General features: G+C 46.4%; 1 protein-coding gene across 3 annotated transcripts in view; it reads left to right on the top strand.

Moving 5' to 3' along the window:
• Positions 1 to 27,689, top strand: part of PRDM10 (PR/SET domain 10) — a 905,887-nt gene that overhangs the window by 621,616 nt on the left and 256,582 nt on the right. For all 3 annotated transcript variants that reach the window (XM_069224480.1, XM_069224481.1, XM_069224482.1), the window contains one exon: positions 363 to 473. In XM_069224480.1, coding sequence (XP_069080581.1) covers positions 363 to 473 — 111 coding nt within the window. The remainder of the gene's footprint in view (positions 1 to 362; positions 474 to 27,689) is intronic.

Consider the following 27,689-nt stretch of genomic DNA (forward strand, 5'->3'; position numbering starts at 1 on the left):
AGCGACTCTATAGCAATAAGTCTGGAGAAAAACATATGGATTTTATACGCAAGTGGTGATGCAGTAAGCCTAACATGGGTATATCTTTAAGATAAGAGTTTGTGTAGCGAGAAGAGGAGTAGCCTATGGACAGAACTAAGTGAGATGCGTGCTGGGAGTGAAGGTGTGGGCAGTCAATGCATAGCTAAGAAGAAAGTAGTCATTTTTTATATAATGCAGTACTTAGAAGATGGTGATGGTTGAAAATAAATCTGTAACTGTCAGCTGGTGTTTTCTGCATGTAGCATGATCTGTATGAGAGATAACCATTTTTGGCCATTCTTTTCTACAGTCATTTCTCATTTTCGTCACCCTTCTTGCAGGTTAATCATTTGTCAAAACGCCATCCAGAAATGAAGATTGAGGAAGTTCCTGAGCTGACTCTGCCTATCATCAAACCAAACAGAGATTACTTCTGCCAGTACTGTGATAAGGTGAACATGCAAATGTCTGCCTCCTTGTTGTCTATAAACATTGCCCATTTTACAGTCTGCAATGGAATGTCCTCTTTCCCTTTTACAATGATTATATGAATTAAAGCAGGATCCCATGTTCATGTGGTGCCAAAGATCCTCCATTCACCCAAAACTTCACCATGTCAACACCCATTTTAACATGTGGTAAAGTACCCCAAAGTCACCCTACACCAAAGATCCTTGGTTTTGACCTTTTTTATGATCACTTGTTTAGTCATGTGCTATATTTCACCCAGTGTGCACTGTCCTCCATTTTATTTTGCACAAAGGATACTCATTTTACTATGTGCTGAAATATCCCCACTACCATATTTTTCATCAATGACACTTTTATGCATTTATCAAGCATTCACTATTTCATCCTGCCTTAGAGTCTCTCAATATCTTCTACAAATGCTTGCCCATATCACCAGTTGTCAGGGAACTTTAGTTTGAACAAGCACAGTGTATCTCTATTTGCCTTTGTGCAATAAATTCTGATGTCTGCCTGACCCTTGAGATGTATCATTACATCTCAGCTTGCACGCAGGACACTGGGAGCATTTTCAAAGAATTTCTTTTCTTTCCAAAGCATTTGTAAACATGACCATTTATTTAGTAACTCCAACTTATATATATACACCTGGACAGGGTAAGTCGACTTTATAAAAATGAAAAGAATATAATTTGTTACTTGAAGCACAACAATCATTGAAAATGAAATTGACACGGTTACTGTAAGCTTCTGTTTAGTCCGATATTGCAGTGCGGTTGTAGTTCTCGGTTAATTTCTTCGCTTTATAAAGCAATGTTACTTAACAGCTGGTATTTAGCCTTTCAAGAGAGCATGACACAAAAATAAAGGTTAAGAATTCACAAATATTTTAAGTCTTCGCACACAATAAACTTAATGTGCAGTCAGCTATTTTATTTATGTTTATGTCATGTCAATACATTTTATTTGGAAAAATACCATAAGAGTTGCATCAAAAAAACTTTTTTTTTTCAATTTTTTCAATTTCACGTTACAAACATATCAAGCGGTGCAAGTCACCCGCTACATATGCCCCACAGTGCATGTACATTGCCCGCTGCACGATGACAGCCAATGTAACTTAAATTTTGTACCAAGTCAACAAGCCACCCGAGAGTGTATACATCATAACCACTCTTGGTCTCCACAGCTTTATAAACAATAGTGCACCCAGAGTGCCAATGGCCCATATCATCCAGCACAGACTCAGCATTATATGCGTCATGGTTATTAAATCTGTCTAACAGTAATCCCCATATTTCTAAATCCTTCCTCTTTTTCATCCGAGCGGGACAGGTGCATGTGCTGTTTCTCTGCCACCACCCACTCAGGCACATCCTTAATCCAATGTGTTATTTGAAGTGCTCACGTGCCCTGCCAGCAAATAGTAACCATCTCTTCTCCAGTAGGAGGGGGAGTTCCAAAAACTTATAGGGCATCTTCTGCCATTTTGGCCTCTTTACTTTCCCCAGTAAACATGCTCCCAGGCTAAATGCAACTGTAATTCCCATAGTCGTCTCCACTCTGTGCACTATGTCCTTCCAGGACCCTTTCACCTCATTGCAGAGCCAACAAGATGGAGAAAAGTGACACCCTCCTACCCATAGAAGGCACACTTCGCCCCCCTGGTCTGATCCTTCTGTTTCAGTACATCGGGTATCACATATGTGCAATGCAATGAAGATAATGAAAATGTAAAGGTTTGAACCTATCACTACAAGAGATTGTTTGGACCAGTACACACACATGATTCAAGGGACTCCCCTATCTCCGCCTCTATGCCCCTGGGGCTCTGTATGGGGGATTCATCATAACTCCCTTTAGCGCCTTATAGAAGAGGGTGATCATATGTCTACCCTCTCCCCATCTGAGCAAGCCGCTCAACACCTGAGATTGCGGCGCCACTGGGAAGCCACATCTCTCTGGCCGTACTTTCCAGTTTGGCATTATGCAAAAACTGTTCCACACCCACCTAGAAGGCCACCCATGCATCCTGGAAGTTGATGAAGACCTCCCCTGGGTAGAGGTCCTGGCTGGAAGGCAACCTCCAGCCCTCCATCTCTCCGTGGCAAAATGGTGCAAGATCCCACAGACCCAACTCCCTGTCGAACAGAACCTTGCAGATAATTTTTTGACCACTGTTTCCCATATTTGGCCGTATGACGCACAAGATACGGGACCAGGACCGCTGAGTATTCCCCCCTAGTCAACAATCTTGCCAGTGTGTGACCCCTGAACAGCCCTCGCAGGAGTCCTTTCTCCCAATTATGAGTTTTGGACATCCACCGGGCTGCATGTTGCAGATGTTCTGCATAGTAAACCCTGCTCTGCTTTCCTGTCTGGATATTGACCCACAGGCAAGACGTCTCCCCAAATGTATCTATAAGCCTCATCAATAGCGGCACTGCCTTACTGGGGGAACAAATGTAGACTAGTGCATTGTTCGCATATAAGGAGGTTGTGTTTAGACTCCCCACCTGTTTGCTCCATGGTTTAAATTCCGGAAAAAGCAGTATCGCCAAAGGTTCAAGGGCCTGGGCAAACAAAAGCAGCAAGAGGGCATATTCTTGCCAGGTGCCCCTCTCAGCTGCCAAACATTCTGACAGCATTCCACCCACTCTTTGCCAGATCCTACGATCTGTGTATAGGAGTTTCGCCACTTCCAGAATGCAGTCCCAAATCTGATTCCCAGCAGTACCTCATCAAATAGTGCCAATCCACGGTATCAAATGTTTTTTTCCAAAGTCGATTGATACTAGTGCCATATTGTGATCTGTTCCTGTGGTTTCATGCATTACTTGAGTCAGCCGATGGATTCTTAAAGGCGGTACTGTGTGCATGTATGATACCCTATTGGTCCACGCGCACTAGTTCCCTTATCACCTCCTGCAACCTAGTTGCTAATAATGTACAGAGTACCTTGGCATTGGAATTTATCGTGGTAAGAGGTCTATAAGAGGAAGGATCATCCGCATTCCCACCTGTTTCAACATAAAACAGATAATGCCCTCTTGTATAGTAAGGGGAAGACTTCGCATTTCCTGGCCTCCCGGAAGACCTCTGAGAGGTACTCTGAGAACAATGCCAAATATGTTTGGAAGAACTCCTCAGGGAACCCATCCCCCCAAGGAGCTTTCAGTTTATTAAGATCCTTTAGTGCCAGTCTCAGTTTCTCCAATTTGAGTTCCCTGTCCTCCTCCTGTGCCCCCTCTAATTATAGGCGGGACATCTCCACCCCTGCGAGAAACGCCTCTAATGTGTCCCTCCAACAGGTCTCGCCTGCTCGGCAGACGTCACGAAATACGCTCCCAGAGTATCCAAAAAATGTCTTGATGACCCATCACCAATTTTCCACGTGGGATTCGAATATAAAGGATGGGCAGAGGCTCCTGTTCACTTCTTAATATCCAGGCCAGAAGCCTCCTGAATTTGTCACCCCCCCCTGTGTAAGAGCTCCCTTTATGTGCTAAGGGTGTATTTGTTTATGTTGTCTCATAGCTTGTTCAGGGTGCGCTAGACTCTCATTGCCTCCACCCATTTTGTCGTGGAAGTCACCTCACCTATCTGGAAGGCAGCCAGCTGCCTCTCCTGGGTTTTAATATCTGCCTCTAGCTGCCGTTTTACCCAACAGGTAGTTCCTATTCATACCCCCCTCAAGACTGCTTTGGGAAAGTAGGATCTTTCTGACATGGTTGCCACCACTTTTTGCCTGATGGCAGTGTGCTTTGACTTTAGTACACTGGTATCCTGCAAACCAGGACTCCTGTGTCAGTGTTATCTCCCCTAAATTTGATTGTTAAGTACTTGTTACACCCCACAATTGGCATATTGGTGTACTCCTGTAAGTTCCTAGTTCATGATACTTAGGTACCCAGGACATTGGTACACCAGCGGTCTCCCATGGGCTGCAGCATGTATTATGCCACCCATGGGAGCTCATGCAAACTGTGTCTACAGACCTTCCTTTGCAGCCTGTGTGAAAAGATGCATGCACCTTTTACCCCAGATATAAGGTTTACCTTATCTCCCCGTCACTGCACTCTGACCCTGTAAGTCACCCTTAGGGTAGGCCCTTCAGCACCAGGGCAGGGTGCATGGTTCTAAGTGTGAGGGTTCCCCTGCATGAGCAGAGGTACTCGTATAAACCCCAGATCCCATTTTCTGGGCTTTGTAAGTGCAGGGAAGACATTTTAAGGTATGTAGTGGACACTGGTCATCACAAGATGTCCATCTACATAATGGCTTCACCGAAACTAGTCGTGTTTGGTATCAAACATGTTGAAATCATGCAACTACACTGAATCCAGTGTTAGCTTTTTCCCCGGGTATTGCAAGGACTCTGCAACTTCCGTGGTCCTGTATCTTCCAGAGTCACAAGGACTTTACCTGCGTTAACGACAGCAAAAAGGAGTGAAGGAGTCACTCCCCTGCATCCTCTGGCACCTCACTGTCGACCACTGGTTTGTGGAGCCTGCTGTCCCACAGACTCTTCAAGGCTCTGCCACACAGTTTGTGATTCTGTGGCTCTCTAGAGGTCCTACCTGTCTTCATTGCAACTGGGAAGACTCTGGTCCCTCGCTGAAGCTGTGTGGACGGAAGCCCTGTGCACCACATCTGTTTGTCATTGCTAAGGCTTGTTGACTCTTCAGTCTGAAGGCCTCCTAGCTCCAAGAAGCCCTGGCCTCATGTATTACACAGCTCCAAGACTGATGTCCTCCCTGCAACTCCTGCAACATGGGAATCAATATTTGTGCTGCTGAGGCCTCCTCACGACTCCCTGTGCCTGCTGACAGAGTGTCCCCCTGGGGCTTTATCAATTTCTGCTGGCTCTCCTTGCTGAGGGCTGGCCCTGACCTACCTGTAAAGGTTGAGTCCCTTGGACCTTGCTGGTCCCCAGTCCTGCAACTCATCTTGCACCACTTCTCATGCATGTGCAAAGATTGTTGGTGGTTCTGCCGGCCACTGACCCTCCTGCAATTCGACAGCCGGCATGGGACAGCTTGTCTATGACTCCGGGGATCTCTCAGCATTGCCTGGACTCCACAGCTGCATCTTCAAGGCGTCCGTCCTACAGTGAAGTGTCCGCAAGAAGGGTGGGAATCGCCCTCTTGCACCCCCTGGGCGACACCGGGTGGCTTGAACTCTGCCCCCCTCCTCAGGTACTCCTTGTCTGGAATCTAAGATAGGGTTCCACCGACCTGGTCCACAGGTCACTGTAGGAGCTGGACAGCCGAGGTCCCCATTGACTTCCTCGGGAGGCTTGGACAAACATTCACCCCTCTGCACCTGGGCTTCCTGGTGTAGATACTCTGCGTCTCTGGGCATCCACGGGTGGGAGCACTCTTGACCCTCCCTTGTCCCAACAGGTTTCCTCATGGTCCTCTGGGAAAGTTCCTGAAACATGCAAACTCTAACCACGACTTCCCCATGTTATCCTGTTGACACAGACCCAGGGTAATATCTCTGCACACGGGCAACTGGGGAAACCTATTTACTTACCTTTGGCAATTTAGTACTGCCCCAATCCTGAAGATCCTTGGGTGTCAGTCTTGATTTGTTGCAACTTTCTCATCTAATTTTTTTAGTTTATGGTTTGGCCCGCCCATAGGGGCCCATGTTATTTTATGCTTTTACTTACTGGTTTCTAAATATATTTTTGTGTGCCTATATCTCCGGTTAGGGGATATACCAATGTTAGATTAGTTCCTGTGTTTTATTAAATAATACATTATTTTTCTAACACTGGTGTGGTTCTTTCTTGTGTGAACATCACTGACTGGCTATTGTGGTGTTCACAATTGCTTTACACCCTCTCCGATAAACCTTAGCTGCTCTCCACAACTACCTTATGAGAGCTTTGGTTATTTGGAATTACTAACACTATCACTAAGGGTTGATTGGACTCAGTACAGGGTGCCTTACCTATAGGTGTACACCGTATACTGAGCCAGCCTCCTACAACTGCCTTCAGGGCCTCCCATTCGGTGGCCCCAGTAGCAGTAGAACCTCAGTTGTTCACCAGATATTCAGTGAGCGTGGATGCCGGCGACTTCTTACACTCTGTCAGTCAGCATTACTGGAGGCACGCGCCAGCATCTGTCTGCTTGCATACATCCACTCCATTGAAGCCAAAGTAGCACAGGCGCATGTCAGAAATCTGTGTTCCAACCCCAGCCACCAGAAGGTGATCCAGGCGGCTATATGTATTATATGTAAATGAGCGGCAGGTGTATTCCTGTGTGTGCCGGGTAAAGAAACCAGCAGCTGTCTAAGAACCCCCAGTTTAACATTACCTCTGACAGAGATTTAGTCATATTGGGTTCCATCCCCTGTTCATCCCCTGTCGCAGAAGATGCCAATCCCTGTCACAATCCAAGACACTGTTGAAATTGCCTGCCCAGGGAATCGGGGGATCTACACTACCTACTAGCAGGTCCTGAACCATTCCAAACAACCTCCCAGGTCTTGACCAGGGTCCCCCGCCTCCAAATGTGAGTCAGCAAGGCATGACTCCTCTGGTCCGCAGGCATCCATCTCGTCATGGAGTAGCCCCTCTCCACTACCAGCTAGTCCACCAACAAAGAGAAAAAAAGGGTGGGTGCCCCCCAGGACAAGCCTTTTCTTAATGGAGTAGGGGCCCAAGACCCCTGGGTCAAGTCAGTTCCGCCTACCTCTGTCCAACTCCAGGAGGTATTGCCCTGCTCGGCGTTGCCTGGGCTGCCCCGCACTATGTGGCTTGTTCCTGCCAAACACCACACTCTCCTCAATGCAGGGCACTTCCCCAGGGTCAGTATCCTCACCGGCTCCCCTGCGCCCAGTCAGCTTGGTCAATGAGCGGCCAGATGGGAGAGGGAGGGAGATGATGAGGCCCAGTCCAGCCTCACTCAGGGACGCGTCCAGTCAGCCATCTTGCGTGGCCACGAAAACACAAAATTTTAGGTCAGAATGCAGTTGGCTGGTGCATGTAAAAAATATTTCATCCAATACAAAAAGCCTAGACAAGATATTTAAAATCAGGTCAAATCTCATATCAAATTAAGTGATATCCAGATAAAGGAAATAAAACTTGCAAATGTTAATCATTCCAATAATTCATACGTTTTCCTCACCGTATATAAAGTTTATTGTTGCTGATCCTAATTCTTGTGTCTTAAGTCTTTGTAAATATATTGTGCTGTGCTCATAACATCTAAAAGTGGATGCCTACAGGATTGAGTCTAAAAATAATTTCTGCAAAGTACCATCTATAGTGCAAAATAATGTAAGATGCGTAGTACTTTGCTGAGACAAGTTGTTGCAAGTACATTTTGACAGGCTTACAAACCAACCTCCCGGATAGGGGAAGGCTGCCAAAAAGTACAGAGTGCCTAGACGAAAACTAGTCAAATAAAAATAGTGTTGTGAATTACTTGATGCAGCCAAGTAGTGTTCTATAGTAAGAGAAGTTATAAGGGAACTATACAAGGCTTCGCTCAGCGTGCATTTAGATTCTTCGACCCTATCCTTCAAACATTGGGTTAAAAACAAACGTGTATTGCTTAATTTGCTATTTTTATCCATCTGCTCAGGATTTAAAAAATATTCTAGGACCCCAAGCTCTGGCATAGACTTTTTGATATAAGCGAGCCAATGGATTTTAGTGAGTTATTCAGCTCAAGGCAATCTTTTAATACAAGTCTGGAAAATGTTGCTTCAGGTGAGAGCCAAATTCTAATCATTAGTAATAGAAGGGCTAATCATCTGGTACCTGATATGTAATTTACTCCTAATTCAGTGTGGCAAATGTAGGTGGCAGTGCTCGTGGGTACAGAAAGAAGTCTACATCAAAGCCATTTTCCACGCTTTGAAAGAGCACCAGAATTAGTGTGACCCCTTATATCTGACCCGTACAGAGCTACTGGAATATATTTGCTACTATACAATTGTAGCATCACCTCCGTGTCTGAGCTTGTTGGCGAAGTGAAAAATCGCCTCCTTCGCCCTTGCAAATTGCTGCGATCTGGGATTTATCAGAAGCCCCGACTACAATGAAATGTCAAGCATAATTCCCAAGTAATTAAATGTAGTGACCTTACCGACCTCCGTCCCCTCAATAAATTGAGGCTTCGATTTTGTGTTTCTCGGTCCACTCTTCATAATAAAAGAATTGTCAAAATGTACCTTTAACTCAAGATTACTCGTACAAGTTGTAAAAGTATCTAATAAAATCTGGAGGTAGTTAGCAGTCCTGGCTAAAAATTCTTAAGTTTTCGGCATATATCAACGTTTGTATCAGGTGTTTCCCAGCCTGGAGCACGTCTGCACCATTTTGAGCAAGAAAGGATTCCAGACCATTTATGTTTAATAAAAATAGGAGAGTGGCTAGGATACAGCCTTGGCGAACGCCACGTTAGGAGCTCAATAAGGATGTACATTCTCCATTTGAGCCATATCTAATTCTTACTACAATATCCATATGTAATTTCTTCAATAATGTGGTGAGGATCTCTTCCGCGTTCATGGTTTCTAATACATGCCGTAGTTTGGAGCTATTTACTTTGTCAAAGGCCAAAGTGAGCTCCATAAAAGCCATATGTAGTGATCCTTGTCTGGTCTTGACATACTTTCCTATTATTATGGAGGGGTTAGGCGGCTATTCATCTGTGCCAATGCCTGACCGGAAGCTGTATTGGACCTATAATAAAATTGCGTTTCTTTTGGCCCAGTCTTCCAGTCTTGTAAGTAAATCTCATCCCAAGATCTTAGAGGTTGAATCAAGAAAGGAAATCGGTTGGTAACAATTTGGACTACTTCTGTCTCCTTTTTTTAAGAATAGGCCCTGTGACTGCTTCCCTCCATGATATTATTGAAGCACCTTGTATAACTGTATGCAGGATATTTGTGATAATTGAATCCCAAAGGGTGATATGAGACATAAAGATATCCACTGGCACTCCGTCAGGGCCCTGGAGAAGATATCCTAATTGCACAGGCTACTTTGTCAACTTCAATAGCCCTACTATGATTAAGGGGTACAGAGTTTACATTTCCAGCTAGATTACCCTCAGTGCTACCTGAGTTAAACACTTCAGCAAAATGTGCCAATAATCTTTCAGCTGGAATGTAATTTTCAGTTTAAAAGGTGCAGCTGCCAGCCAGGTAGGGATGATTTATAATATCCCATATCTTTATTTAAAGATAATGCACGCTGCTTTGAGACCCTCCTATGTCCCCTTTCTAATCTCGTCTTTACTGGTCTCTAAGGCTGTTTTGTAAATTAAACATGCTTGTCTGACTCTGGCGATGTTTTACTGCATCTGGGAGTTGTCTATAAGCTGCAGAGCATGCTGAGTCAAAACATTACTATAATGGTGAAACCTTTTTGTGAGGTTTGTTGGTGAGCATGCACAAAGTGTCTTGACCAATCAGTTCCTAGCTGGCAACAATAGGGCTGGGACTGGATTCTGGGGCCTGGCAGGTAATAAAGGACTCATATTTGTTGGTAACAAGATCTTTCAGAAACCGAGGAGCAGCAGTTTAATCCCACTTGATTAGCACACCACTCTTTACATTGTAGGCCAACTATCCCTTTTGCACTAATTGAACACCTGGCCATAGTTTTAAATCAAGGTTCAAATGTAAATGATTGTGGTCACTGAGACACTGATGCAATTTGCAATAATCCTAAATCTTATAAATAAAGTACTAATATCCTAGCTGATCATGAGAACACCTATAATGCTTCCCTTACTGGAGCCTGTAAAGGTAGGGATGTCTGTGACATCTTCGGGGCATAGGTCACTAGCTAGCTCTAGGTTACACTTTGTGATCATTCCATCCAAGGCCTCCCCATTTGTGGAATGCTTGAAATGCGATGTACTCCCCTCCCCCTGTATCCCTCCACATGCATCTGTAAAACCACAAACTAGAATTTTATTAAATTTACAAATAACAATGTTAACGTTGCCTACCCACATCATAAGTATTGGCTTTTGACACAGATTGACAAACTTAGGCAGGGTGGTTTCCAACGGATCCTTTACCTCTGTACACCGATTGTCCAAGGTGTTATTATTATTTATGTCACGAAAGTCACCACCCCTTATAACACATAAAAACATAACACCCAAAATAAAAAAGTGTCTCATCAGAAGGATGGATGTATGGAACCAACATAAATCTTGATATCTGGTTAACATGGCCACTCAGTCCCTACTTAATGATGTGTGGGTGACTCAACAGCTATGGGGTGTCCCACTACATTGTACTGTTTTTTTAGTTATAAAAAGAGAATAAGATTATGTGAGTGTGTCTGAAGTATGTCTATAACCATAACAACTACAAAGATGTTCTAGAATTGTTGCATAAGTTATGACTTTGGTGTAACAATACTGGGTGTCCTTTCCCACCCAAGGGTGACAAGGGTGAACTTGGTACAATGCACCAGTGATGAATGTGAAAGACAAGTTATTGTAGCCCCACAAGACAATATTCAGTGTGAAATTGATATAAAAGTATTGCTTTTTGGGTTACTAACAAAAGGGTTGAGGGGCACGATGGAAACAGTAACAAACCTTATTACGTTATTCACAGTATCACACACACAGTACGAAGAAGAATGAACCCTTTTACGTTTAAAGTATTTATTACTACAGGAACAATATGTTTCTCAGTACATCTAAAATACCTAAGCAGAATATTAGAAAAACAGCAACAACATATGATATAAATATCGAGAACAAAATGAATATTTCCAGCATTGCTAAAATGCCATTCAAAATGTTATCTAGATCCTAACACGTTAACACCTATTTCTATGTGCTGTACTATGAGAACATGAAAAGCAGAGCAACTTGCAAGCTAGAGTTTCTTAGGGAGAAGAGACGCACTGCCCACCTTGTTGACAGTAAAGGCTGTCTTTATCAGCAGAGGTGTGAAGACTGTTCCACGCGAAGGGCAAACACCCACTGTGGTAGCAGCCAGTCGGTCTTCCTCAGGGACTTGGCTTTATCAGCTTCAGTCTTCAGGTGAGATTTGCCATCTGTGAAGTATGTTGACAGCAGGTGAAACCGTCACTGGCACAATCTTGTGCGATAATGTGGATGAAGGACCTCTCCTGACAAGTGGTCTAGTGGGCAGTCCTTATATACAAACATTTTATCAGAAATTGGAATTTCTGACATAAGTTTTGGAATGTCTGACATAGATTATATCCATAAAGTTATGAATCCCAGAAGTTTCCTTATGAACATATAAGGCAAAAGAATGTCAAATCAGACTACATTATTTTGGTTATATGTCTGTATGTGCTCCTATATACCATGCGTATTGGTATCAGTCCATGCAAAGATGCTCCCCCAAGAGTTGCACTCCTCTACAGGACGCACTGTCTCAAGAGGAAGACACACAGTCAGTATTCTTTGTTTGTCTTGGGGAATATTGTGCAGATACACTGCTTCTAACTGGTCAATATTGCAAGCAGTCCAGAAAACCATTCCATCACGCTTTACAAGTGCTTTTCCCATGATAGTGTTAATAGCGTGTGGACTAATGGTTTGTATTTGTGTGGGAGTGGAAGGTCATGCTGCAATAGTAGGTCTGGACTTCAAAGTACTTTACACAAACTGCACAAGCCTCCTGTAAAAGGCAACAGTGTACTTTAGTATATTTACTACTGCTGCATGGGATACATTTTCATGGCAAGGGACGAGAGTTGCCATTTACCCCCATCATTGCTCAAAGGAGTCCCCCAACTAACATGCCCGTGCATATGTGGGAAATGGCCTCCAAACCAATTTTGGTATTCTTGATAAGTTAAAGGGAATTCCAAACCTTGGTAAGTCTTATAATGTGCAGGTGGATATTCCATTGTATATTCATGAAACTGCCCTGTCGCAGCATCAGTAGGCTCAAACTTCACCCAAGAGGAAAAAGTCTCAGAGGTATGCTAGATGTGCAGCTATTATGAAAGGAGATGACCCCCCCAGGTATCGGGGACACCTTCAGCTTTGAGGTGTTGAGATTCCCTGCAATTGGCCCCTATAACGATGTGTGCTTCCATGATGAAAGGGTTCAATTTCTAATTGGAATTAAAGAATTAGATAACCCACAGAGTGGGGAGTAACCTTTAATGAGTCAAGCTTGACATACCCATGGAAACAAAGCTCCCTTATTCCCAGTAGGAGGTAACCATGACTACTGGAGACATCTCCGTAATGGTGGCTCATATGTATGTGATAAGTGTAAACTACTGAAGGCGTAACCATAAGATCCCCCCACCCCCAGTTGGGCGCGAACTATAGCGTAAGTTAAGACTTTAGCATAACTCTGCAAGGTGTGCTTTCCCACCCACGGGTGACATGGGTGAATATATTCAATGTGCAATTGATATCAAAGTGTTGCTTTTGGGTTACTAAAAATCCCATAAAGGGATGAGGACACCGTGGAAACAGTAACAAGCCTTATTTTGTTATTCACAGTATCACACCCTCTGTATTAAGAAGAATGAACAGTTTTACATTAAAAATATTTATTACTACAGTAACTGTCTGTTTCTCAGTACATCTAAAACAACTACACAGAATATTATAAAAGTAGCAACAAGACACAAAATAAACAATGAGAACAGTATGAACATTTTCCAGCATTGCTTAAATGTCATTTAAAATGTTATTTACAGCCCAACACCTGCTTCTATGAGCTATTCTATGAGAGCATGAAATGCAGAGCAACTTGCAGTTGAGAGTGTTTTAGGGAGAAGAGATGCGCTGCACACCTTTTTGACAGAAAAGGCTTTCTCTATCCGCAGAAGCATGAAGATAGTCTTCCCCGCGAAGGGCGAACACTAACCAGGACTTGGCTTTATCAGCTTAAATCTTTAGGTGAGTTGTATCATCTGCAAAGTGTGAAGTGTGCTGGCAGCAGGTGAGACAGTCTCTGGCAGAATCTCGGGCGATAATCTGGGCGCAGGACCACTACTGAGAAGTGGCAGGCCTAATACACTAACGCCCTCGTTATGACATTGGCAGTGACTGTTAAAGTGGTGGTAATACCGCCAACAGGCTGGCGGTAATTACCGCCAAATTATGACAGTGGCGGTGATCCCTCCCATAGACAGCCAATGTACCACACCAACCGCCAGGGCGTTAACACCACTGACCACGGCGGTAGCCAACAACAGCCAGGCGGAAGACAGGGTACCGCCCACAGAATTATGACACAGCAAACCGCCAGGATTTCTAGGGCGGTACTAATGCCATCAAAACCCTGACAGAAACAGAACACAGAAAACAAAAGACTCACCAACAGGTACACAGAGGACTCCTCCACTGCCATGGAACCAGAACTTCAAGTCTTCCTGATGCTCTTCCATGCTGTGGTCCTTCTGGAACACCAACGCCGACGAAGACGACTACGGTGTGTACAGCTGCCTAGCACACAAGGGAGGGAGGGAGGAAATGGAAAGTCACACACACACAACACACACCATCCACACACACCCCATACACACAACCAGTTGCAGAGTAAACCAATTTCACAGGACCTACGTCTAATTAAAAGAAGAACCACTTTGAGGTTTAAGTGACACTATTATTTGATGCCAACAGCCACCATATTGTCCATGCGAAAACAAAAGCATCCGTCAATGTTCAGAAAGGGCCAATGGCCAGTCCAAAAGGCCCACATGGTCACAGGGCACAATTCAAGGCACAACTTGACTCCTGACTATCCGGACTCCACTGTGCAGGGGCATCATGTTGAGAATGGGCAGGCATCTCAGGTGAAAGTGGGGTGGGGGGCACCTCAGCTGAAGTGGGGAACATGCCTGCTGGTTCTGGAGGGGGCTCTATGCCCAGTAGTCTCTGGTGGGGAGTGCAAGGCCACAGTCTCTGAAGTGAGGAACATGCCCACTGGTTCTGGAGGGGGCATTCCCAATTGTTTTTCGTGGGGAGTGCAAGGCCACAGTCTCTGAAGTGGGGAACATGCCCACTGGTTCTGGAAGGGTCCCCATTCCCAATTGACCCTGGTGGGCAGTGCAAGGCCACAGTCTCTGAAGTGGGGAACATGCCCACTGGTTCTAGAGGGGTCTCCATGCCCAGTTGTCCTTGGAGGGGAGTGAAAGGCCACAGTCTCTTAAGAACATGCCCACTGGTTCTGGAGGGGTCTCCATGCCCAATTGTCTCTGGTGGGTGGCCTAAAATGCCCTCTGCTGGAGGTGAGCACTCCTTGCCCACTGCTGGTGGAGGTGTTATCCTGGCTGCCCCTGCTGGAGGTGAGGGCTCCTTGCCCACTACTGGATGAGGGGGGCTCTTGCCTCTCTTTGCTGGTGGAGTAGGAACTTTCCCTTTCTTGCCTGCAGGACTAGGAGGTGCCTCCACTGTCCCCGTCTCCTGTCCCTTGGTTTTCACCACCCTAGTCCTCCCTTTCTGAGGCAGAGGTGTGCTCCCAGTAGGAGTGGCAGCCGTCACACTTTGGGGCCCCTTTGTGCCAGCAGCTGACAATTTGATGGGAGCAGTGGCAGACTGTTTGGCTGAGGTGCTATGCTGGGTTGTTGGGACCCTGCTCTTATGGACATGACGGGGGGTGTAGGAGGAGGGAAGAGGTCAAGATGGGCAAGGAAAAGCTTCTTAGGTACTTTGGGCAGGATGTGGGAGGAGGGATGGGAGTGGAGGTTGAGGGAGTAGTTTTCGGAGGTGAAGGTCTGCTGGACTTGGGCGCAGGCGCATGGACAGTGTACGCGTGTGAGGTGGACGGCTGTTGAGAGTCTGAGTGCGTGCTGCGTCTGGGATGCCAGCCCCTGGATGGCATTCACTATGGTTGACTGCCCTACAGAGATGGATCTCAGGAGGTCAATAGCCTATTTACTGAGGGCAGCAGGGCTCACTGGGGCAGGGCCTGAGGTGCCTGGGGCAAAGGAGATGCCCACCCTCCTGGGTGAGCGGGCACAGGCTACTCGGTGGGGACTACTGGGTGTGCGGTGCTGGTACGGGGGTGGCAGCTGTACCTGTAGCTGGGGTGGTTCTAGAGGTGTCCGCCTCCACCAGGGAGCTCCCATCAGAGGAGGTATCAGAGTCAGTGTTCTCACCTCCTGTCTCTGCTGTGGTTCTCCCCCTCGCCATCCGTCCCACTGGTCCCCTCTGCGTCGGTGGACTCTGCCTCCTGGGTCCTGTGGGATGCAGCTCCCTCAGTCACCTGTGCCTCTGCTCCTCCGCCAGATGATGCTAGTGCACACATGGACAGGATAACAGAAGAAAATAGGGGAGAGGGAGAGAAAGGGAGCGCTGGGTCACTTACAGCACCAACACCACAGATGGCATACACATTACCATCACACACAGGGATCACGATTGGGCATTATGCATCGCATTGGCATTCCATTGGCTAAGTACCACAGCAAGATGAGAGCCAACCACCGCCAACTGCACCCCTCCTGGAACCACTAAGCCCTGTCTGACCTGGAATGCCATCTAGCTGGAATACAAGATTTTGCTATCCAGCCATTAACCTTGTGCTGGACCACACAGCAATGTCTGAGCTGGCGTCTGCAACCGCACCCTAATAACCCACCTCCGCTCCACCGGTATCCAAGGACAGGCCCTGGACTGGATCGCCTCTTTTCTCTCTGACCGCTCCCAAAGAGTCTCCTCGCTCAGCCCTACTCTCTTCAATGTCTACATGAGCCCCCTCGCCGACATCACACGCAAACACAACATCAACATCATCTCCTACGCCGACGACCCCCAGCTGATACTTTCCCTCACCAAAGACCCAGCCACCGCCAAAACCAACCTGCAGGATGGAATGAAAGACGTCGCAGAATGGATGAAACTCAGCCGCCTGAAGCTGAACTCAGACAAAACGGAAGTCCTCATCCTCGGAAACACCCCGTCCGCCTGGGACGATTCCTGGTGGCCCACGGCCCTGGGCACCGCACCGACCCCCTCAGACCACGCACGCAACCTCGGATTCATCCTGGACCCCCTTCTCACCATGACCAAACAAGTCAACGCTGTCTCGTCTTCTTGCTTCCTCACACTCCGCATGCTCCGAAAGATCTTCCGCTGGATCCCCGCCGACACCAGAAAAACTGTGACCCACTCCCTCGTCACGAGCCGCCTAGACTACGGAAACACCCTATACGCAGGAATCACCGCAAAACTTCAGAAACGTCTTCAGCGATTACAAAACGCCTCTGCACGCCTCATCCTCGACGTACTCCGCCACAGCCACATCTCTGCCCACCTGAGACACCTGCACTGGCTACCCGTCAACAAAAGGATCACCTTCAGGCTCCTCACCCATGCACACAAAGCCCTCCACAACAAGGGCCCCAAATACCTCAACCGTCGCCTCACCTTCTACACGCCCACCCGTCAACTTCGTTCTACCAGCCTCGCACTCGCCACCGTCCCTCGCATCCGCCGAACCACTGCAGGTGGGAAATCCTTCTCCTATCTGGCAGCCAAGATGTGGAATTCCCTCCCCGCCCACCTCAGGACCACCCAGGACCACCTCGCCTTCCGGAGGCAGCTCAAGACCTGGCTCTTCGAGCAGCAGTGACCCCCACCCCCTAGCACCTTGAGACCCTCACGGGTGAGTAGCGCTCTTTATAAATATGATTGATTGATTGATTGATTGATTGAACCAACTTACTGAAACCCACCACCTGGATCCCATGCCAGCCAAAAAAATGGTTGTCACGCTCACTGTACTCACCCCCTTGTGGCTGCTGTGCTGCCATCAAGCGCCCATCCAGCTCTGGGTAGGCCACCTCCAGTATGCGGGTCATCAGGGGCGTCAGGTTCCGAAGTTCACCCCGCCCTTGTTGGGAGGCCATCCCCAGCTAGGCCTCTGTGGTCTTCCGGGCCCAGCGTCTCAGATCCTCCCGCATTTTCCTGCAGTGGGTGCTCTGCCTGCTATAGGCCCCCAGGGTCCGCACGTCCTTGGTGATGGCACGCCACAATCCCTTCTTCTGATGGTCGCTGACCTGCAGAGGTAATACAGACAGGAGGACACCATTAACCAGACAATCCGGCATGTCATATATACAGCCCACAAATTACATTTCCATCTCCATTGGCACACACATCACCCGGAGCCCTGCATGTACACTACCACTAGACATACCCCACACCTTGTTGCATGCATCGTCCCCATGGTGTACTCACCTGTTGGTCTGGAGGCCCATACAGCTGTCCATACAGGGGTAGGACCCCATCCACCGGGCGCTCTAACTCCTCCGAAGTGAAGGCAGGGGCCCTTTCCCCGGTCACATGGGCCATGGCAGGATCCAGACACAGGTCACAGCAGCACACGCGGTCGCCATTTCATGGTGGTGGACAACAATCAGAAATTTTAAACTGCGTCATTGCTGTAAATTGTACATACATTGCCATTCACACCGTCCAATTACATACATGCCCAGTTGCACTGGGGTGGTGGTTCCATTGTTCAGTTTGTGACACCTTTCTGACTCTTGTGTCCTTTAGATACCTACCACTGCAGAGGAATAGGAGGAGGAGGAGGCCAGACCCGGTGTACAGACCCCTTGTGGGCTTGGCTACACTGGAAGACAGGCACATAATACTGACCTATAGACTGGACAGGGCCACAATCACAGAGCTGTGTACTCAGTTGGAGCCTGATCTGATATCAGCTATCTGTCATCCCACTGGTATCTCCCATCTTGTGCAAGTTCTATCAGTGCTCCTTTTCCTGGCAACTGGTTCTTTCCAAGTGACAGTGGGCTTTACAGCAGGAATGTCACAGCCAATGTTCTCAATAGTGATGCCAAGGGTTTTGTCTGCCTTGGTCAAACACGTGCAGCTACATCGCTTTCCCCCAAGTGGAAGATTTAGCTACTGTGAAGGCTGGATTCCATGCAATAGGACATATTTCTAATATTATTGGGGCAATTGACGGAACACATATTGCATTTGTTGCCCCCCCCCCGCACAATGAACAGGTGTTCAGGAATCAGAAGAATTTCCACTCACTCAATGTGCAAATGGTGTGCCTGGCGGACCAGTACATCTCCCACGTCACTGCCAGGTATCCTGGGTCGGTGCATGACGGCTTCATCCCGAGGAATAGCAGCATCCCAAATGTGATGGCACAATTACAGAGACACAGGTTATGGCTGATAGGTGAGCCTGAGTCTCCACCCAAGATATGTCAGTGTATGCCTTCTGCAGTCATCCCCCATACCATTGTGTAAGGCTAATGTTTGTCCCTCAGGTGACTCTGGCTACCCAAACCTGTCTTGGCCCCTGACCCCTGCGAGGAATGCCAGGAAAGAGGCTGAGAATCGGTAAAATGATGCACATGGGCGAACCAGGCGAATCATAGAATGCACCTTCGGCCTCCTGAAGGCCAGGTTCAGATGCCTCCATCTGACAGGTGGATCCCTGTGCTACTCCCCTGAGAAGGTCTGCCAGATAGTTGTAGTATGCTGCATGTTGCACAACCTGGCCCTCAGACGACATGTGCCTTATCTGCAGCAGGAGGAGGAGATTGGAAGTGCCCCTGTGGCAGCAGTGGACCCTAAGGACAGCGAGGATGAGGTGGCAGAGGATGAGGTTGTGGACAACAGAACATCAGTAATACAGCAATACTTCCAATAAGACACAGGTGAGACAGTGGAACTGACCATTCCTCTAATTTTTTATGTTTTCAGTGTGGCTGTAGCAGGATGGCAGTCACTTCCTTTGCATCTCAACTGACTGTCACCAATGCCTTCTCAATTTGCAGATGTTGGTGTTATTACAACTGTCTACTGATGTGATGACTACAGACGGCTACAGGTCATTATTTGTATGCTATCACAAAGTTCAGGTCAATTGCACAAGATGTAACAGTTAACATAATTGCACATTTTCATCGCATAAAGCACTATCACTCAAGTTGTGTTCAAGGGTGTTTATTGTAGTGAAATATATAGAATGAATGGTGCAATGGAATGGGGTGATGGTAGAAGTAAGTCCAGGGTACTGGTTCAGTCTGTTTACAGCACAGGTCCAGTGTCCAAGGGGCCATAGGAAGGGGAGCAATGGCAGTTCAAAGTGCCCAAGGTGAGACAGTGGAACACATGGGGGATATTCGGGAGGGGCTCAATTCCTGGCGGTGGTTTTGGTCTTGGCAAGTGTCTCTGGCATCTGTCTGGGTCGCAGGGTTGCGGGGTGGTTCACATTCTGCAGGAGGAGGGGTGCTGGTGGCCTATGTGTCCGGTGGCAGGGCCTCCTGTCCACTAGCTGCCGCAGATGTGGTGGGCTGTTCATTTGACTGGCTAGTGGAAGGGGCCCGCTAGTGTGCTGTATATTCCCTTATGATGTTGGCCATATCAGCCAGCACCCCTGCTATGAAGACCATGGTGGTGTTGATGGTCTGCAAATCTTTCCTTATCTCCTGATGGTGTACCTCCTGCAGCCGCTGATTCTCCTGCATGTTGTTAAGAATCTGGCCCATCTTGTCCTGGGATTGTTGGTAAGCCCCCAGGACATTAGAGAGTGCCTCCTGGACAGTCGGTTCCCTGGGCCTGTCCTCCCCCTGGCACACAGCAGTCCTCTGAGTGTCCCTGTCCCCCTGTGCCTGTGTCCCCTGACCGGTGTGCCCACTGCCACTGACCCCAGAACCCTGATTTTCTTGGCTGTGAGGTGTGGACTGAGGTCCCTGTACAGGTGGGCACACTGCTGATTGACGTTTCCTCTGGACAGAGGTGTGGGGACGTTGGGTGGGTGCTGTGGTGTTGGATATTGAGGGCGAGGCTCTGTGGTGGCCTGGGAGTAGGCTGGGGTGGCTGACTGACCAGTGGTCCCTGATCCAGAAGTCCAGAGTTACTGTCATCACTGGAGGCATCTTCTGTTGGGAGACTGGATAGTTGTGGCACCTCCTCACCGCTGGGATTGGCTGGGGCACCTGTGGAGATGTAAGTGATGTATTATGCTTAATATCTCTGACATATTTTACATCCTTAGCTTCCTCTATATCAATGCTTTTGCCCTGCCACCTTTGTTTGTGTATGGTGATGTATTGTGGGATTGTTAATTCGCCATGCTGTGCATGCATTGGTGATGGGTGTACATGCAGGGCTGGGATTGAGTGGAGTGATGGGAGTCAGGCTGAGGGGGTGAGATGGCATGCAGGTATGGGGCATGACAAGTAGTAAATATTGACTCACCAGTGTCCAGTCCGGCTACTCCAGTGAGTCCCTCAGGATGCAGGATTGCCATGACTTGCTCCTCCCATGCTGTCAGCTGTGGAGGAGGAGATGGGGGTCCACCACCAGTCCTCTGGACGTCGAGTTGGTGCCTTGCTACCATGGAACATACCTTCACCCGTAGGTCGTTCCACCTCTTCCTGATGTCGTTCCTTGTTTTTGGATGCTGTCCCACGTTCCCACTGTCCACGATTCTCTGCCATAGCTCCATCTTCCTGGCAATGGAGATTTGCTGTACCTGTGCTCCAAAGAGCTGTGGTTGTACCCTGACTATTTCCTCCACCATGACCCGCAACTCCTCATCTGTGACTCGGGGGGTGCCTTAGTGGGGCATGGGTGTTGTGTGGTGTGTGTTGTGCAGAGGTGTTGATTAATGTGGTGGGGTGGAGGATGTGGAGTGCGTGACGGATGTATGGATGGTTGTGGTGTGTGTGTGTGTGTGTGTAGTTGTCTCTGATTTGTGTGGCTAGCTATTGCAGTCTTTTCGTGTTGGCAAAGGGTTGTGTGTAATGTGGGTGAGTGTTTTATAGTGATGTGGGTGAATGGCCGTGGTGTGTGTGATTTTAGTTTTGGCCAATGTTGTGTTGTTATGTATTTGGGTGGCCATTCTGACCGCGCCGGTGTGTACCGCCAATGGTTTACCGCTGTTGAATGTCCGCCATGGTGATACGTGGATCATAATGTGGTGGGTGTTGTTTTGTTGGCGTAATGGTCTGGGTGTACGTACTGACACTTTACCACTGATGTTTGGTCTGATGGATTTGTGTTTGTGGCAGTATTCTGTCGGTTTAGTGTGTGTCAAAATATGATGAACGGATGTTCGCCTCCACAAAGGTACTTTGGCGGCCGTCACCGCAGCAGTAAGTGGAATTTACCGCCAGTGTCATAATGACCACCTAAATCTTATCAGAAATTTGAATTTCTGTAATAAGTTTAGGAATGTCTGACATAGATTATGTGCATCAAGATATATGTCCCAGACGTTTCCTTATGAACATATAAGGCAAAAGGACGCCAATTCAGACTACATTATTTTGGTTATATGTCTGTACATGTTCTTAGTTAACCATGACAGGATGAGAAGGAGGCAGCTGACCGAGACTAATGTTGCATTAGATGTTGTATTTATGTCATTAAACAAAGAACATGACACTAACACGATTCCTAGAAAGATAAGGTCTGTCGACATCTGCGTTAAAAGGCAAACATTACAATGATTCTGCATAAATTAAAGAGTATGGCAACTTCCATTGTCAGTTAAGGAAGAAGGCTGGCTCCATTAACCAAGATAGAGTTGGGGCCTACATAAGATGTAGTCAGACCTTAGGAACTTTGTCAGAATCACCAGGAGACTGACTTGTCTCAGGCAATGAGACACTACCTTCAGAATTAGTGTATGAGAAAAAAAAACATCTATGTCCCTCGCAGGATGGAAATGGGTCTCACAAAGATGGTGAGAGGATGAGGACGAGTCAAGCTTGGCAAAATGCAGTCCTAATATGTTCTATTCAGATCCTCAATGTTCCTGCTATTGTAAAGCTCCTTGGGTCAGTTGTGATCCAACTACATTACAGGATCCTCATTACTTCTGTGTGACTCACTTTTTTGAGATACTGAGCCTTACCCTTGAACCTCTTTATTAGGGAATACTCCTCTCTCGCCTGTACTCTATCCTCTCAGGTTTCCTCTCAACCTTGAGATACTTAGCCGTACCCTTGAACCTCTTGGTCAGGGTCTGCTCATATATGGGCTGTAGAATCATCCTTCCTCTTCTTGCAGGTCAAGGCTACTCCAGATCCTTCAAATGGATGAATGCACATGTGGCTCTCTTACCAGTCATAACAAATGTACCTAAAATGATGCTCTCTGTTCATCATGATAGGATCTGATTGCTGGAAACTCTGATCTGTTGGATGCCTTCCTATCGTGTCTTATAATACAAAGAAACTAATTTAGATTTCAGTAATGAGCCTTGTGGTTCTGAATAAGCAAATTAGGATCTGGTGCACAGATCTTTCTCAACCAAGACTGGTCATACTCTCAGTTTTCCATCACTTGTGTTGCAGGATAGGACAATCCATTGGACTGAGACCTGAACTGCTTGTAATAGCATATTTAGCTGCTGAAAGACTGACCTTTGTTGGATAATGCCTCTCTAATGTCAAACTCATTGTTATGGTGGGTAAAGAGCATGAGGTGTCTGTATTAGTGTGGCTGGTAGAGGTTTGATAAATGGCACTATGAGATGTATTTGGAGTCACCTACAGCTTCATTGTTTGGCATGCTCAATGTTTCTGTGCAGATTGCTATTGGACGTTTTCTATGTCTATTTGTGGTGGCACTTTCTGAGGAAACTGGGATTTTGTCATGTTTGAAATCTGGGTGATGTCTCAATTTTTGAATATTTTGGTGCAGGAGCACTTCCTTTCCACCTTGGATTACTGTTCAATGGGACCTCAAGTTATTTGTGGCTCTATCTTTAAAACCATTGGAAAGTTCTAACTTGATACACCTTAGCGTCACACCATTTTGCTACAGGCAATAACTTCAGCAAATAGAGGGAGGGAGTTACAGGCTTTATGAGCAGAATTCCATCCATTCATTTTACAAAGTGCCTTTGAGTGTGAAGTGTCATTGTTTCTAAGGTGCTAATGGAAACCTTTCTTATTATGTTTATTATATTGGCAGCTTTCTTACAGCCCCCGTCTCCATTTGAGGCAGTGGAGATTTCCACAGATTAGAATGAAAAAAATCCTGCAGTGACTATGGCCATTAGGTCTTCGCGTCTTATTTTTTCCAAGTGAGTCCATTATTGTTGCTTTAATTCAAATGAAAGGCCTAAATTCTTCTTTAGAGGATTGGCAGTTCAGCATTTTCAGTTGACTTAGTCGTATTTACTTGTCCAAGGCACCTGCGCAGAAATTGGTATTGAAAATGTTATAGAAATGTATCACCCTTGATTCTTCTAGATACTGGGCAGCCCAAGTAGATTATTTATTAGTCGCCCATCCCCGCTCTCGGTTCTTGGACTGTTTAAAACCTACAGGGCTAAGAAGCAAAGTGCTGTTCATGTGTCCTCTTTTGCTATGTTGGGTTGGCATGGTAAAAATGACTCTTGCAGGCTAGAAATTTGCAAAATAAAGAATCTACTGAAGGAACACTGTATTATTGACATTCACATTACCAAAATTACCAACTTTCTTATAGATACTTCCTCAGCTTTAGAATATCCGTAGGTGCCAAACTGGATCCAGAATATGTAAACAGCAATGCTCTGGCGCACCATTAGATGGTACTGTGCAGAAGTGATGAACAAAGTTGCATATAATCTCAGGGCCAACATCCGCTCCTTTGTTTTCGCACCCTAGGGTGTGGATCCAGAGCTCCCTCCCGCTTTTTTTTTCATCAGTTTACAATTTTTTTCTTCACATTTTGTTTTTTAAAAAAAACATTTTACGAGTGACCAGGTCCCCTCCTGAAACTACAAGGTTTCAGATTTTTTTCGGGACTGGGGCAATCAAATTTCTGTGACAGAGCCACAAAAGGTATGTTTTTTGGTGTTTGGGATATGACTCCAGGTCATTAGAGTGTGCCCTCATGAATCCAAATGTAATCCAGGAACATGAAGCAAAGCTGTACATTGTTAAACACTGTAGTAATCACACAAGGTCCACTCAGGTTCAAACTCAGGGGTGTGGATCCTCTCCCGCTGGGATCCCATCCCGCTGTCAGGGCCATTCCTTCCGAAAGGTCCTTAGCAGGGTCCAAGCATTCCAGTAAGTCAAAGCAGAAACCCAAGAAGGCTACATGGGATTTGTCCCATTCCCATCACTGTTTGCCTGAGATTTTGCAATGACATCTGAGTGCCTCTCTGACTCACTCCTGTTCCCTGCCAAGGAGCCAATTCCACAGCTGATCCTGATGCTCGCTGAGTTTTTCAGACCATTGGTGACAATGCACCTGGTTAAGGACTCTGAAAATTGCATGTCTTCTCCGCCTCTGGCATGCCTTCTGTCCCCAAGGCTTTGCAGAGGCATTCAGTTGGGTTACCGTCAGCGAATCCGTTCTCAGTGTCATCTGTGCCTCATGAACTCATCTTGGGTTCCGCAGTGGCTTCAGTGCCAACTCTCACTTTGAATCCAAAATCCACACCTATCTCTTCAACATGAACACCAATTCTAACACCACCAGCCCTGGATGATAGCGCCATACCAATAGTTGTACCTGAATCAAAGCCAAATTCCTTTCGACCGAGGTCATGTCTTGAATTCTCCCTGACACATCCAATCCCTGTTCAAACTGATTCAGTTAGTACAATGCCTCTGTTGTGGAGCCACCCTATCCCCCCCACCCAACACACACACTCAAATGCTCCATCCTTTTGGTTCAGACTCTGACCAGATTCAACTAGCCTTTGGTGATGATGATGGAAATAATAATAGGGATGATTTGCCCCCACACAATTATATGGATCTACAGGAGGGCAGTGGGTTGGATACTTCTGTGGATACTGAGCTTTTTTACTCCAAAGGACCATTAACAGGGAAGAGTGCTGCATTTGATATGAAGATAATGTTGTGCAACTAAGGTATTGGTCTTGCAGGTTCTTTCTGTGGAAATCAAGACAAACATTCTCTCTGAAGTTCTGCAGCCCGGACAGGTTTCCTCTAAACTTCTAGTGCCATTCAATGAGGCCCCAACTGACAAAATTTTGGGCACCTGGGCTAAGCCTTGTTCTTGCTCAGCAGTGAACAGCAAGGTAGCCAGACACACTAATGGGTAGCCTTTATTTTTTAACGCAACTCTGTATGCCATTAAGACTGGTGGTTCATGTTTCTAATAGGTTTAACCCCAGTTCTTCCCCCTGGACTCCCGCCCCGAAAAGAAAGTTGAAGAGAATGGAGACATTCAGAAAACAAATATTTTTATTGGTGAGCCTGATCCTGCTGTCGATCAGTGCCATCAGCTCTCTTTAATCTGAGCCGTTCTAAATATGGTTCAGTTGTGGCCTTCCCTCTGTCATGACAAGTCCAGGACATTTGGGCTATGATCCAGATGTTTCAGCTTCAGTCCTGTGCTTGGAGTTGCTGGTAGGCTGTCAGGTATTTTGGCCTCCTGCATCATGCTGATCAACTATGCCAAGCTTATACAGGCTCTGATGTGAAACCTGAGGTATCAGTGGGCACAGCACCAAGGGAAACTGTCAGATTCCATGCAGGTTTCGGAGAAGAATGCAAAGGTCTGCAGTAGTGGCTTCTTAACCACAATGGAACTGGCAGCAGACCCCTTCTCCTGCCTCTCCAGTCCTGAGAGTGGTGAAGGATGCATCGCCATTCGACTGTGGTGGTCATCTGGAAGAGGTGGCGATCGGAGGACTCTGATCTCTGTCGAAGAGCTTTCTCCGCATCAGCCTGGTGGAGTTTCAGGCCATTCGCCTGTTGCTAAAAGCCATCATGCCATCCATCAAAGCAAAGCTGGTTCAGGTTCTCATGGATAAATCCACTGTTATGCGTTACTGCAACAAACAGACAGTGCATGGTCCAGGATTTTGTGTCAGTAGACTCTTCAGCTGGCTGAAACAACAAGCCATTTTCCTGGTTGCGAACCACCGGGTGGGATCTTTGAACACCAAGGCAGGCAAACTCAGCCAGAGGTGCCTCCAAATGTTCTGTGCTCTCTTGTCAGCCCTCAAAAGAGGAAGAGAAAGTTAATCAGCAGTACCCAACAAGTACCTTCAGCTTTTAAACCAATCGCACTAAAGACCATCGGGTGGACCATTAACTTTTTGTGGGACTTGTGCAAAAAAATGCAAGGCAGTGTGAAATGCACTTTGTCAAGGTGAACAGTTCTCTGACTTTAGATCTGCTATACATTGGCCAAGAAGCTGCCTCTGGAAGAACAGGGGGCCTTCCCACCAGGGCAAAAGAAAAGTGTTGACACATGTTATGCCTGTTATTTATATGTCAGACTGTGACATGAGCATCAGTCCACCCATTTTTTAAGCTTTATAGCCTTGAAAGCCTGGTCCACAGGGGAGGGCATTTAGCTTGTTTGGCACAGGAGGAATTATTTACATGAACCACTCCACAGACCTCCACCTTGGGGATTACTGCTTTGGTGCCTCTTCTAAAGGTGAGGAATCTGCATGTAGAATTATCCAGTAGAAGAACAGGTTCTGTACCTTCTATAACTCTTTCTTTCATTCTAAAACGGTCACAAACTAGAGATCTGCACATTGGTCAAGCCAATTTGCTGATGGGCTTTGTGCCTTAGTGTCTATTGCCTTTGTCAATGCCTGTTAGAAATGTTAATGGAGCTTGAATTCAGAATGGAAAATTAATTACTTTTGATTGCAGCTTTCAATTATTGCTAGCCTCATCATAATCGTTTCACCGGACTCGTTGGTAAAGAAAAGAAAATTAAGGGTAATTGATTAGGATATTTTTGGTTGGTGAAAAAACTGAACTGGAAAGTTCCTTACATTGAGATGCATTATGTGGCATACTTGTACCCATATAATGCTGGTTTCACTTCACGAATGGGCTAATTAATAAAGAGAGACTCGTCCAAGTCACATACTTAAGTTGCTTGTCATAGTTTGATTTATTTTACAATAAAAAGTATTGCGCCTAGGCATATTTTAAAAAAAATGTGGAAACAAGATAAGGCTCTTTGAAACAAGTGCTCCTGGACTCTGCACATAGTGAGAAGTATTACAAATATACGTTTAACTCGTGATACTTGAAGTTAAGTCTGTTTAGTGTCTTTAGTTCGCGATGCAATCTCTCAGCATTTGCTAATTCCAGTATGCTCAGGGATCGCAATGACAAACAGAGTTTAAAGTATTTAATAAAGTAGGTTAATTCTGGTGAAATGTAAAGGGTGAAATTAGCCAGGCAAATACTGGTGATTGCGTGTTTTGGTGTGAAAAGGAAAAGCACAACTATTGGCATTATTCTCCCTTGAT

This window comes from Pleurodeles waltl, chromosome 3_1 (assembly GCF_031143425.1).
Source record: "Pleurodeles waltl isolate 20211129_DDA chromosome 3_1, aPleWal1.hap1.20221129, whole genome shotgun sequence".
NCBI classification, from domain to species: Eukaryota; Metazoa; Chordata; class Amphibia; order Caudata; family Salamandridae; genus Pleurodeles; species Pleurodeles waltl.